This window comes from Gymnoscopelus braueri, assembly GCF_963280865.1.
Source record: "Gymnoscopelus braueri genome assembly, chromosome: 10".
NCBI classification, from domain to species: domain Eukaryota; kingdom Metazoa; phylum Chordata; class Actinopteri; order Myctophiformes; family Myctophidae; genus Gymnoscopelus; species Gymnoscopelus braueri.
Window position 1 is genome coordinate 33015701 of NC_137611.1, and position 12693 is coordinate 33028393.

The 12693-nt window shown below is 42.2% G+C and overlaps 1 protein-coding gene across 7 annotated transcripts in view; it reads left to right on the plus strand.

The window, feature by feature from the left end:
* The window catches only part of st3gal3b (ST3 beta-galactoside alpha-2,3-sialyltransferase 3b), a 66309-nt gene that overhangs the window by 46674 nt on the left and 6942 nt on the right, over nucleotides 1-12693 (plus strand). For all 7 annotated transcript variants that reach the window (XM_080440894.1, XM_080440895.1, XM_080440898.1 and 4 more), the window contains 2 exons: nucleotides 7150-7296; nucleotides 10385-10531. In XM_080440894.1, the coding sequence (XP_080297020.1) occupies nucleotides 7150-7296; nucleotides 10385-10531 (294 nt within the window). The remainder of the gene's footprint in view (nucleotides 1-7149; nucleotides 7297-10384; nucleotides 10532-12693) is intronic.

The window sequence follows — 12693 nt, forward strand, 5'->3', positions numbered from 1 at the left end:
TTTTTTGCACTTTGTTGGTGAAAAGCCAACAGAATTACAACAACATCAGGTTGATGTGCACATATAAACCATCTCCAAAAAAAGGTTAAAAAGGTTATGTTTTAATGTTGAAGGTGATTTAAAGCTTAAGGTTTCATGTCAGCTAAGTATTCAGTATGTACAACACCGGCATGGTGACTAGTGTGTTGCATTTATGTTTTCTTGTTTATGAACTATTGCATTATGGGAGAGTAAAAGATGCCTTTCTACATTGAGTGGAGATTAAGTCAGTGTGACAGTAGGTGCATGGTCCTGATATGTCAGAAGGCCAGTGTGTTCCTAATGCCAGAAAAGCTTGCAGCTTAACTCTTTTATTGCCAAAAACGGGAATTCCCGTCCGATGGCTCTATGGCTCTCATGGCCACGGACGGAAATGACAAAATTATTTTAATTTTTTTTTTTTTTTTTTTTTTTTTTTTTTTTCTGTCTTGTTTTTTTGGTCTTTTTTTTTTTTTTTATCTCAAAGGAACTAGGAGATAACGCTATCCAAAAAAATGCTGCTCCATTCACTTCAATGTTAAAAAACAAACGGAGGAAAAATGCACATTTTTCGTGGCACTGGGACGACACAGTCTGAAATAAGTGTGGCAATGAAAGAGTTAAAATGAGAAACCAAATATACACAGGCAAGACGTCCTTGAACATTTTACATTTTAACCACATCAGGTGGTCTAGAGGAGTAATGTTTAGTCCTTAGACAATTGAAAAACAGAAAAGTATAAGTAGAATCGTGGCACTGCGTCTTTAAAATTATTACAATTATCAAAATACTCCAGTATATTTACACCACACAAAAGCCACTCAGCCTAAACTCGGCAACAGAAAAATACAGTGTAACAACATAGCATCTCATTTCTTGCCAGTGAAATGTTTCACATGGAATTTGTGGAGCTGCACAATCATAAGATTGAGAAATGATATGTCCCTGTGCAATGGCTCATTGAACATGTCTCTAAAGTCACAGAATTCAAGGCCACTCAGTAGCAGGTATTCGGCCTTGAATCTGGTAATAGCATTGGTGAGTTTTAGAGATGGTGAAGATCTCTCCCTCTTCTACAGTGTAAACATTTTAATGTTTTTGCTGCTTTGGCCACGTCTATGTCCCTTGCAGCACAGGGACACTTAACCTCAAGCAACCCACTGCCACCGCTGCCATCGCCATAGGCAGCTTTGGCTGCAACAAAAGGCCACAGTTATGCAGGTGCCTTTCAGGAAATTGTGCAATATAATTTTGCTTGGTCAAAGAGTCATTGTGCGATCCATAATTAGTTGCTGTAGATTTGAATGCCCTTAGGATAATATATACCCTGCACAAAAACCTCTGTAATTTTTTTCCCCCCCATTTGTTCACTAGTTTGAATTGTGAGGCTGTGATTCTATCCTCCCACAAGTGATGCCACTTTAGACACAAAGTTTGCCCTTTTGTGCTTTCTTAGGTTTGACGGGCATCTTCCAAACTGAAGCTGGTGTTTTGGTCTGCTATGCAAACATCAGTGGGAGTGGGCAAGGGAAGGTTGGTCTAACCACATGAGGAAGATGTGTAGCTTGTGTATAAGGCAATGGCTCTGTTTCTTTGCAGGCCAAGATTGGGAGCTGAGAGATAATAAAAAAATATAATTACAAACAACACTCAACAGCAATGAAAACACAACTAAGATATTGCATTCAAATATTTACGTTATTTCAATTACCAGGTTACCATGCATAGATGGTTGGACAACCCCAGGACAGTCAACCCCAAGACAGTCAGAAGGCTGAACTTCTCAAATAAATTGAACAGTTAAAAATAACTACTATGAGTGTCCAGAGGCAGACCCTGAAAAATAGATTAATAGATTTGAAATGTTTATTGAAATAGGTGTAAATGCAATAAAATAGATACACACATAAATCAAAAGGATATAAACACAATAAAGCCCGAAGGCTTATTTCCATTGTGGTCCCTTGGTGCATTGATGCAGATAGGCACCAAGGGACCACAATGTAAATTCAAATTAGCCTTCAGGCTTTGTGTTTATCCTTTTGATTTAATCCATTCCAGAAACAATTCAGTTCAGTACCATTGCACATTTCTTCATGTATAATACAGGGTTTACCTATGAGCTGTTTAATAACACATGCACAGTATTCAGCCTTCCTACTTGTGAATCAGCTCAGCTGTAAATGGTACCCCTAATTTACAAAAGAGATGACTAGCAAATTCTTCTCATGCTCCTGCATCAGCAGCTCCTTCTACAGTAAGTTGTTCTCTTGAGAAAGTTTCTCATTTTCAGAATTCTAATTTATTACTTTGAAATACTAAGTAATTTTGAGAACGTGTCTCATAATCACTTACAGAATCTAGTATGCTGACATTTTGATCCGAAGGAGCTCGCATTCAAGTTTAACATTAGTGTTCAAAGTGTAAGCTCTTGAATTGATTATAAGTTCACCACACTCGGGCAACTTCCTGCATGGCCCCACAGAGATATAATCACAGAGCAAATGCCACCCACATGCCATTCGGAATTTCCTACCACATTTGCATTTGGTCTGCACAGTGATGAAACCAAGCTTGTTGGCGCTATAGTGCCAAAGCTTTTCAATGTACAAATCTACCAGAACACTCAAATCATTGATTGCTGTTGACCCCTCTTTACAGGTTGTATGTCAGACGGGGAGAAATTCGGACGGTGTGAAATGATACCGCTACTGAGAAATCAGATGGGCTGATGGCAGATAAAGGTTTCCTAATTGAGCAAGATGATTCCTCCCTTCATCTGATCAAACTGCCAGATGCCAGCATGTGATGTCAGCAAAACCAAGACCATTGCACACCATAGAATTCATGTTGATAGGAATATCACAATAATACAAAAATGGAAATGTTCTCTGGCAGAATCCCCAGCTCCCAGTTAGGCAACATAAATGAGATTTGGTACACTGTGAACATGCTCCCCAACTTCCAACCACTGACACTGAAAAATAGGACCTGTGATAGGCAACAATGGAGTAACAAATTACTGTATTGATATTACTGTTTTCACTGTTAGTCACCATTGTCACGTCTTTACATTGAATTGCATTGCAATTAATGCAATTCAAAATAATTGTGTCGTATACGGCGTGAACACATCTACAGAGTCAATTTGTACTCATCAGAGGCTATTGAGATAATGACATGTTCAATGAAAGGAACAGGTGTGTCAATCAAAACTCACTCTGGGAGTGAATTCTGGATGTGTGGATTTTCCTGTCTGACTAATGAACTGTGTGTGTGTGTGTGTGTGTGTGTGTGTGTGTCATTTATGATAAATTGTCTGCATACTAACTGAGCTTTGTTTAGTTGTACTTATATTGTTAAATACATGCAGGTAAATGTGTAAACATTAAAACAAATGTTTTAAAGTATAAAAAGCATTGTTTCCTCACACTCATTTACCTAGTAGCACAGCCTATGTCGTACATTTCCTCACCAATAGGTGTTATCAGGATTTTCTGGAAAATGTAGCTGATTAGTGTGTTTGTCCATTTTCTCCCTGACTGTATTTTTAGGTTTCCTCAGGCACCAAAGAATACTATTTCTAGTTGATGTGTGTATTTTATTGCCTGTTGCTTGTGTGAGTAATAAATACTGGCTTCCTTTTACGACTCAGTTTAGTCTTAGCCACGACAGCAGTAGCGACAGGCTGTCTCTTGGTTTTGTGCCATTGTTGTGATAGGCTGGTTGGGCAAACCGCCACCTCACCACTCAGGAGGGCCAGGGTGTGAAATTAACCTACACTGTGGGAGCAGTAACCCTCTGCTCTGAATAATTATATTGAGAGAAGATGCATTTTAAATAAGCCACAGTGATTGTGCTGAACTGTGTTTCAACTTTAACATTGCATGTTTATTCACTGTACTGAAATCTTGTTCACTGTAAATTCAAATCCTAGAGGTTAACTGTTTGGGTTTGTAGTACTCACCCAGGTAATGATGACAATAATGGTAATGGTTTTTAATTAGGATCACATGCACACGTACAGTTTCTAATGTTTATATTTTGATAGAGTATTGTGACCTCCATAACAGTGCATGCATAATTGTTTTGTAATTTACGTACTTCTTCTAGTCTTACTTATACTGCGGCACATGAACACTCATGTCTGGTGATCATTTTGCTAACTTCACTGTTACAATTACATGCGGTTTCTCATTTTTGGGAGTGGTAAACCTTTGCTTTTATGTTGAAATAGTCATGTCATTGAAAAACAATTAAATCATAAAAATAAAGTCATGCACATGTAATGTCATGCACATATTTTTCCAGTGCATATTGCAGGCCTTGTTGGTCAGATTTGGGGGATTTTGGAGCTCTGGGTCAAAAAATGTGCAATCATTTTAAATGTGGTAAATCTTTTGTCTACAGTATGTGCAAACCACTTGCCATCATAGGAAAAGCACATGTGCACTCGTCAAAACGAGAGTTGTTTGTCATACCAATGAACAGTAACGGGGGGGGGGGGGGGGGGTGGTAGCACCGCTGCTTATAACTAAAGACAGCATTAGTAATTTCTTGCCATGCTTCCGTTTCTGTTTGTCACTCCACTGCTTTTGAATATTACATATTTTTTTCAGCCACATATGACAATAATAACATTTCTAATCACCATGGCTTTTTGCCCACATCCTGCGTGCCTTTTTTGGTGTTGACAGGGGAGCACGTGCATCTAGATTAGGAACAATTGTCATTCATCATCTGGTACACGCCTGCGGCACAAAATCTAAGGATCTTGGTTCATCCTTTGATTTACTCAAGAACAAAAGTCAGAAGAATTTAATACATTTTGGGAATGAGAATGAGGCCTAGTGAGTGAATTCTCTAAGAAAACATTCTAGAAACTGTTATTTAACTGAACTTTACCATACATAATCATTGAGGTCCACAATTCTCTAAATGAGCCATGGATTAATTGGCCTACTACATACTTGGATTGCTGATGAGTATTGGAGAACCCTCAAATCTTTTGAAAGGATAAGGATTTTTTATCAGCAACACCATGGCATACCTCACATTCATACATTCAGAGATGAGAACTTTACAGCACCATCATACTGTATTAAATACCTTGCTCAAGGGCATCTTGGCGGTTGTTGCTGATGAGCATTACCCATCACTTACTGTACAGTGCCAATCCAAGCTGCTCTGAACATTCAAACCAGCCAAATCTTCACCTGCTAATTGTTTTCTTACATTTCTCAGAGCCACCTGTGCTTTGTCTTCCATTTGTTTGTGCCTCTTCAAAGTGATCCCCACCACTCCTTAAGACATACCGATATTGTCTCTGTGTACATGTCAAGTCATTCAATTTAAAGTGAGGGCGTGTGTATCATTACCGTCCCTTCCAAGGGGGAAAAAAAACATGCATTACTCTATTTACTTGACACACATGGCATACTCCCTTATAGAGAGAGAGGGAGAGACACACACACACACACACACACACACACACACACACACACACACACACACACACACACACACACACACACACACACACACACACACACACACACACACACACACAGCAATGTAGCATTGGCAAATAGGCTGCTGGCAAACACAAGCTGTGTTGACAGGAGAGATGAGCTGTAGTTCCTGTCCTGGCTTGCCAGGGCCACAGAGCATTTCCCTGGTTCAAAACACCACCGCCACAGTCGTAAAGCCAACACACTCGGCTACGACAGCCTCTGCCAAGACACACAGACACGCACACGCAGAAATACACACATGTGCACACACTCAGGCATTGCTGTATCAAAGGCGGCAGGGGTGGGTGCCTGACTATTTGAACAGGTGATTCCCATTCTGCATCTGCTGACCCCTTTGCCTATGTGCCTTTTATGAAGTCACTCTCTGTCAGGCGTGCCTTTTAAAGCCGTTTGTGGCAGACGCTGTTTGTTTACAGCATCACTCATGCGCTACAGGCATGTTGTGCATCTTGTTTCAGTTTAAGTGATTAGTCCTATTTGACTGGGCTCCGACACAATGCTGCAACTCGGACTTGTTTGCTGAAGCAGTATTGGAATTCGCTACCAGCGGTTCGTTCATATTGCATGTAGGCGCACAATTTTAGGTCTTACCATTCTGTAGCTGTAAGGATGGGCTGGGTTATATAACTTCATTAACCGCGATTACGGTTAATGAACTTTTTTTTTGTAATGGCTATTTTTGTACGCCACGCACCATTATACAACGAAGACTATTTGATTTAGTTGATTATAAAAAAATCTATTAGAATATGTTCATGTCGATTCGTTAATAATTGCCCAGCCATACTCGACGTGCAACTATTCAAAGTATGGGTTCATGTTCTTGAGTTAAACTAAGTTGCAGTTGAATAAGTGCATTGCTTAATTTCAATAATTCCATTCAGGTGTGTGTTGGTGTGTGCATTGCTTGCCTGTCTGTGTTCACCCTGGCGACTGATGATGATGATTGCTGTGTGAGTGTGTGTGTGTGTGTGTGTGTGTCTGTGTGTGTGTCTGTGTGGACCTGAGGTCTCCCAGAACCCCTCTCAGAGGTCATTGTGTGATTTATACTACTTCCTGTGGCACTTCCCGGTCTCCCCTCGGGGTGCATAGGGTAACCTTGACGGGCATACATGGATGGCCTGGTCTTGGGTCAGTTTTGCAATCTTCCCACTAACTGTGAAGTTTTGAAAACAGGGGCCCAGGAAACTGGCACCTTGTCAGCTGCTTAAGGGCAAATTCTCCCCCTGGCTGACTTCTTGGCTTCTTCTGCCGCTACTGTGGTGGCAATTACCCATGTCCTCAGAGTCACCCCCCCCTTCCCCCCTTGAGCCATTAAACGACCAAGAGCCATTTCACTAATCAGCGGTGGTAGCGGCCTGGCGTCACAGGCCTCTGTGTTCAATGTCAAAGTTCCGGAAGGTAGTGAGTGTCTCTTTGATGTTCAGCCAGTGAAAGGCTGAGGGCCTAACTGTCATCACATGGTTGTCAGTTTTGTTTTGCGTACCTTGTTCTGGCAATGCAGTGATGGAAAAATAAAGAAGCTAGGCATTATTTAAAAGCTGGGTTGTTACTTACTGTATGCTTCTCTCTTTCTTTTCTCTTTCTCTGTGATAGCGGGGTACAGAGGGGTTCTGGAAGTCTGTGGCCCACTACGTTCCCAGGGAGCCCACCGAGATGAGGATCCTGAACCCCTACTTTATCCAGGAGGCTGCCTTCCTATTCATAGGTCTGCCTCTCAACAACGGCCTCATGGGCAAAGGAGTGAGTCCAGAATACACACACACACACACACACACAGACACACACACACACACACACACACACACACACACACACACACACACAGAAGCATCTATACATACTGTATATGTAGCCAAGTATATACTGATCATAACCATCCATATCCAAAGTGTGTTTGACAAAATGCATGGCCAACCTCCGACCGGCCATTTTCCACTAACCCTAGTGACATGACACCTAACTCATGCCATCTCAGGAAATGAAACATTTCATGCCGTTTCCGCCACCTCAGCAGAGATGAAAAGATGGGATTTCACCAGAGAAAATGGAAAACCTTGTCAAGAGCTTATTAGCTGGCTTGCATTTAAGAGTCAGGATGACGGAACGTGGAGTGTGATCAGTTATACGTATTCTAGAAACGGGGACAATTTTATCTCCCATTAGAGAGGTAGAGTCGAACCTCCAAGAACAATAAATCCTGGGGGAGGGGAGTGGGTGTACCTGGAAACATTTAATCACTGGTAGTTGTGTGCTTGTTTTTGTGGACTGTTAAAATATATTAAAATGACACCAGATGACGAGAGAAAGCTCCATCTTCTGCTGTCTTGGAAACTGACCTCGATTATTCATTTGTTACATCAATCGCCAGTGACTGTTAGATCAGAGGAATAAATTGGATAAAAGCTGATGCATTGGCCACTGTTGCCATACATGGAATCAAAATGCACTCCAAGCCCTGTGGCTGAAACTGAACAGTGATACAGTACAGTGCCGGGTTTTTCCTCCAAAGAGGTTTTTGCTAGCCCCAAAGGAAAATCGCCAGCGCCAAAGTCATAGGAATTGAGAATGAAATGGCAATTAAATTATCATTGCATGTTTAATAGCTTGTTTCAAGTTAAGCCCATTCAACGCCTCTTTCTTCCGTAGTTTGGAGACAGGTTATCAGTATCTTAAACATTTTGGCTCCATATCTACGAACATCTACACACAGTGATCAATTTAGGGAAACAAAGTTATGGGTTTTGCTACCCCACTCTTTGTTTTCATCGCCACCAGGAGGCCGGAACGGCCGAAGGAGAGGGATAATGTTTTCGCTCCTGTCTGTCTGTCTGTGACCAGTCCTTAATCTCCGCTAATCTCCAAGTGAAAACAAAATCTGTGGCAGTTGTAATTCAATAGTTGTAATGCAGCAAGCCGCTTACCAAACCTAACGTATGAAAAGCTTTACCGTTTAAATCAGTGTCTTTGAAGTTTGTTTGACGTTGATGTGAGCATTGCAATGCTTTCTTCAAGCTGTACGAAAGTAAGTGTTTGACTTCTGGTTGGCGGACTTCAAAATAAAAGCAGCGTTGACTTGTAATATGGTACAGGGTTTTTGAAAACATTATGATCAATCATTGTAGAACCCATCTGGAATATTATTACAATAATCAATTGTAATCAAATTATTTCAGTTTTGTTAAAAGAGGTTCAATTTACAATTTAGGCATTTAGCTGGCATTCAGCTGGGTTTCATTTATTCAAGCATAATAGACATTTTTATCTCTCAAATAAATGGATTTAATGTTGCTCATAGTCACAATGTGGACCGACCATGCTGCTTACTGCCGTGCGTACGCACCCCGAGGAAAAACCCTGCAGTGTGTGTATGTTTGTGCCAAGGGTAGAGTTAAGCACTATAACTATAATGATAACTATATCGTTCACCATTGTCTTTCTTATAGTTGTGGTGTGGACTGTGCCATCCACATGAGTTGGAATGATTTTTAAAAGTATATCTTTATTGTTATAGTCCTTGGTGTAAATGGCCCTTTAAGGGTTGGTGGGGATGTGATCAGTGGAAATCAATTAACATCTCTCAAGTAAAACCTGCATGTGTGTGTGCGAATGAGCACTTTGTATTTCTGTGTGTGTGTCAAGGGGATGTTGTTAGAGAATTGGAGGGGACATGAGTGGATCACCCTAATTCTGCCCTCTGGGGCCACCACCACAACACCCCTACTTGAACTCTGCTCTGCAGCATGTGTTCAACATGTGGGCAGTTCCTCCTGTGTGTATGTGCATGTATGTGTACTTGCGTGTGTGTATGAATGTGTGGCTGTGTGTGTGGGGCAGGGGTGCTGTCTCATATAATGCCGGCTGTAGCGGTATATAACCTGACACATTTTTCATCTGACATGCACTCCCGTCTTACATCCGTTCTTGTGTAGGTGCATGCGAGTTGGTGCACACACCCGATCCTGTGTGTGTGTGTGCGCACGCACGCACGCACGCACGCACGCACGCACGCACGCACGCACGCGCGCACGCACGCACGCATGTGTAAGTGTGTGTACTGGGCAACCCAGTAGGGGGTTATAGCAGCTTGCTAGTTCAGTTCCAGCTGCCCCGAGGGCTCCAAATCAGCCTAATGATTTAAATGGGGCCTCCCTGCCTGTTCACCCGTTTCATCCCTCCTCCTCTTCACTTGCCTGCACCTACCAGTACACAGATTCCCTCTACACCTCCTCCACCACCCTCCACCCCGCCTCTCCACCACACACACACACACACACACACACACACACACACACACACGCACAGAGCCTCTGTTCGCAAAGACCCCTGGGCAGCCCAGGGTGGTGAGGAAATGGAGGTCTGCCCTGTCCAATTGCTGTGTCATAGTGAGGGGGGGTTCAGGGGGGCTGGCGCCCTCTCAGGGCCGGTAGTTAATCACCAACAGCTCAGCATCAGTTGGCCGCCTTGGACCACAACCAGCACACAGGTACAAGGAGGGAGGGTGGAAAAGGGGGGTGTAGAGAGAAAGAATGAAGAATAAGGTGAAAAAGGAGGGAGAGTAAGGAGGAAAAATGAATAGGGGGGGCATGGCTCTGTTGTAAAACGTGCCTGGTACCAAACTTGTTAGCAAATAATCTACCTGCTTTTAACAGCACTACAGGCTTTATGCAACTACTGGAATTTTTTGAAAATACTTAAATTTGAAGGCGTTACTTTTTAAGGTCGGGATGTGCAGTTTTTTTCTATGAGAAGTGCTGGAATATGTTGGTGGTCATTGTGCCATGCCTTTTGAATCGTAACAACATTTCAATGTCCTCTCTCTTTGCTGCAGAACATTCCAACCTTGGGGACGGTCGCCATAACGATGGCATTGCATAACTGTGACGAGGTGGCAGTGGCAGGTTTTGGCTATGACATGAACCAGCCCCATGCTCCCCTGCACTACTACGAGACCGTCAAGATGTCCGCCATCAAAGAGGTGGGTGGACAGTGTGCATGCTGTTGCATTCATGGGTTCACATCAGGATGGTACCGAATGCATCTTTCATGATAATAGAAATGGATTCAAATATTACTGGTTTTAAAGCAATGATTATACAAATCATGCTGATTGAATTTTCAAAATCGGGGTGTATATACTGTAGAATTTTGGACAATATGCTTACAGGAAATAATACAATATACACATGAGTACATACTACATACATGCATACATACAGGGTTGCACAATTGATTGAACGTAATCAAAACATTTGATTGTGAGGTTTTATATTTGTCATTGAAACTTTTAAACTTGGTCAGATATTGCACCTTGCCCTCGTCTCCTCACCACTACACAAGGTTTAATGGAACATAACATTTTACAAGCCATCTCTCCATCCATCAGGCTCACAGTAGCACTATAAAATCTGAGATCTTTTCATACTATGGGACCAAAAATATGGCACTGATAAAGCATTGAGCAACTAGAAAAGTCTGGAGCTACCCTCACCAGATGATGAGGGTGAGCTCCATTGTCCAGTGTCTTAGAAACTGATGTAGATGATTAATTTGTCACTGCAATCAACAGTGACTATTAGATCAGAGGATCAAATTGGATAAAAGCTGATTCGTTGGCCACTGTTGCCATACATGGAAACAAAAAGCACTTTAAGTCCTATGGCTGAAACTAGACTTAAGGTTACTTAAACACTTAGCTCAATGTATACTTCCAAAACTTGTCAAAGTACATATAATCCTGTCTGAGTGTCTTCTTCCACTTATAATACCCAATAAACCTGTGACCCCTGTGCCTGCAATTTAAACCTTTACCTAAAAGCCATACCTACCTGCAGTACCCCTCTCCCCTATCCTCACAGTTCCCTATAATAATAAACATGTTGCCCGCTCTGGGATAGCTTATTAAGTTTGCCAAGCTGATGACAAAAATAAATCCTCTACAAATCATGCTGTAGGTCAAACGTGGCATAGAAAGTTGTTGTGCATTCAAGTGTTGACACAATGTCACAGATTTGAATCTGGCTTGTAATCCCTGACACTGATCGTCACCTCTGTCTGTTTGCTGTGCTGTCTGTTAAAATCCTGATGAAAATAAGTGAATCGTAGCAATATTCTAATCATGCATACTCCAGGAATTGTGATATTCAGCACATATTGGGAGCTGTTGGCTTACTCTCAGCCCCAATTGAATCTGTACCATTCTTTCAACGACGCCTGTAGGGAAACGTCAACATGCTAACCGTTATCACGTCCTTCCAGCGATGACTTTATGAGCGCCCTGACGACAGATTCCATTTCCCCCTCAGCAGTCCAGCATTCCCCCCCGGTGTTTACAGCCAAGCTGCAGCAGAATCAGAGATGTCACTCCATCGGCTGACATGTAAACCATGAGCTCAGTGCGTTGATAACCTTCCATCTAAACTCTTTGTGACCCCCTGGCATTTGTCATTATCAGTGTCATCATTAACGACATTGTCTTCAGCTGTGAACAGCTAATGAATGGAAACTGGGTTTTAGCCATGTTGTTTGGAACGTTTAACCACAGTCAGCCACCAAGCAGTGTGTTTGATCTGACAGGCTGAAACTACGCGGCCGGTTTTCTGTTGAAGCAGTTTTGTACACATTTCTTACTGAACTGTAGTGATTGACAGCTGGCTGACATGCCATGGCAACCATGTCGCAGTGGAATTCAGGCAAGAAAGATTTCATGTTACAGTATGTTAACTAAATACTACAAAATATGTTGGGTGGATGCAGATTACAGGATAATCAGGCTCATTTTGGGCCCTGTTTGCCCATCCCAACAATCACAGGGGCATCCCGATTTGAGACAGATCTGAATCCTGTGTGCGATTTTACCTTGCAACAAAAACCTGCAATAGCCACATCAGAAACATAGCCACCAATACAGTAATCTCTCAAGAACAGATTCTGCTCTGCGTTGGAATCTGTCGTGAAGGTTCGTCATAACGTGTACACACTGGGCTACAAGTGGGCGTGCCTTCAGATCCGGAAGCAGGCCGCGCTTTACCCAATCAAATGTAGTGGGCAGGATTTACGTGTCCGCCGATCATTCCCCACTCGAAACCAACCGAAACTAATTTAACAATAGCGTCCGCGGAGCAGACAAAACCACGAAAA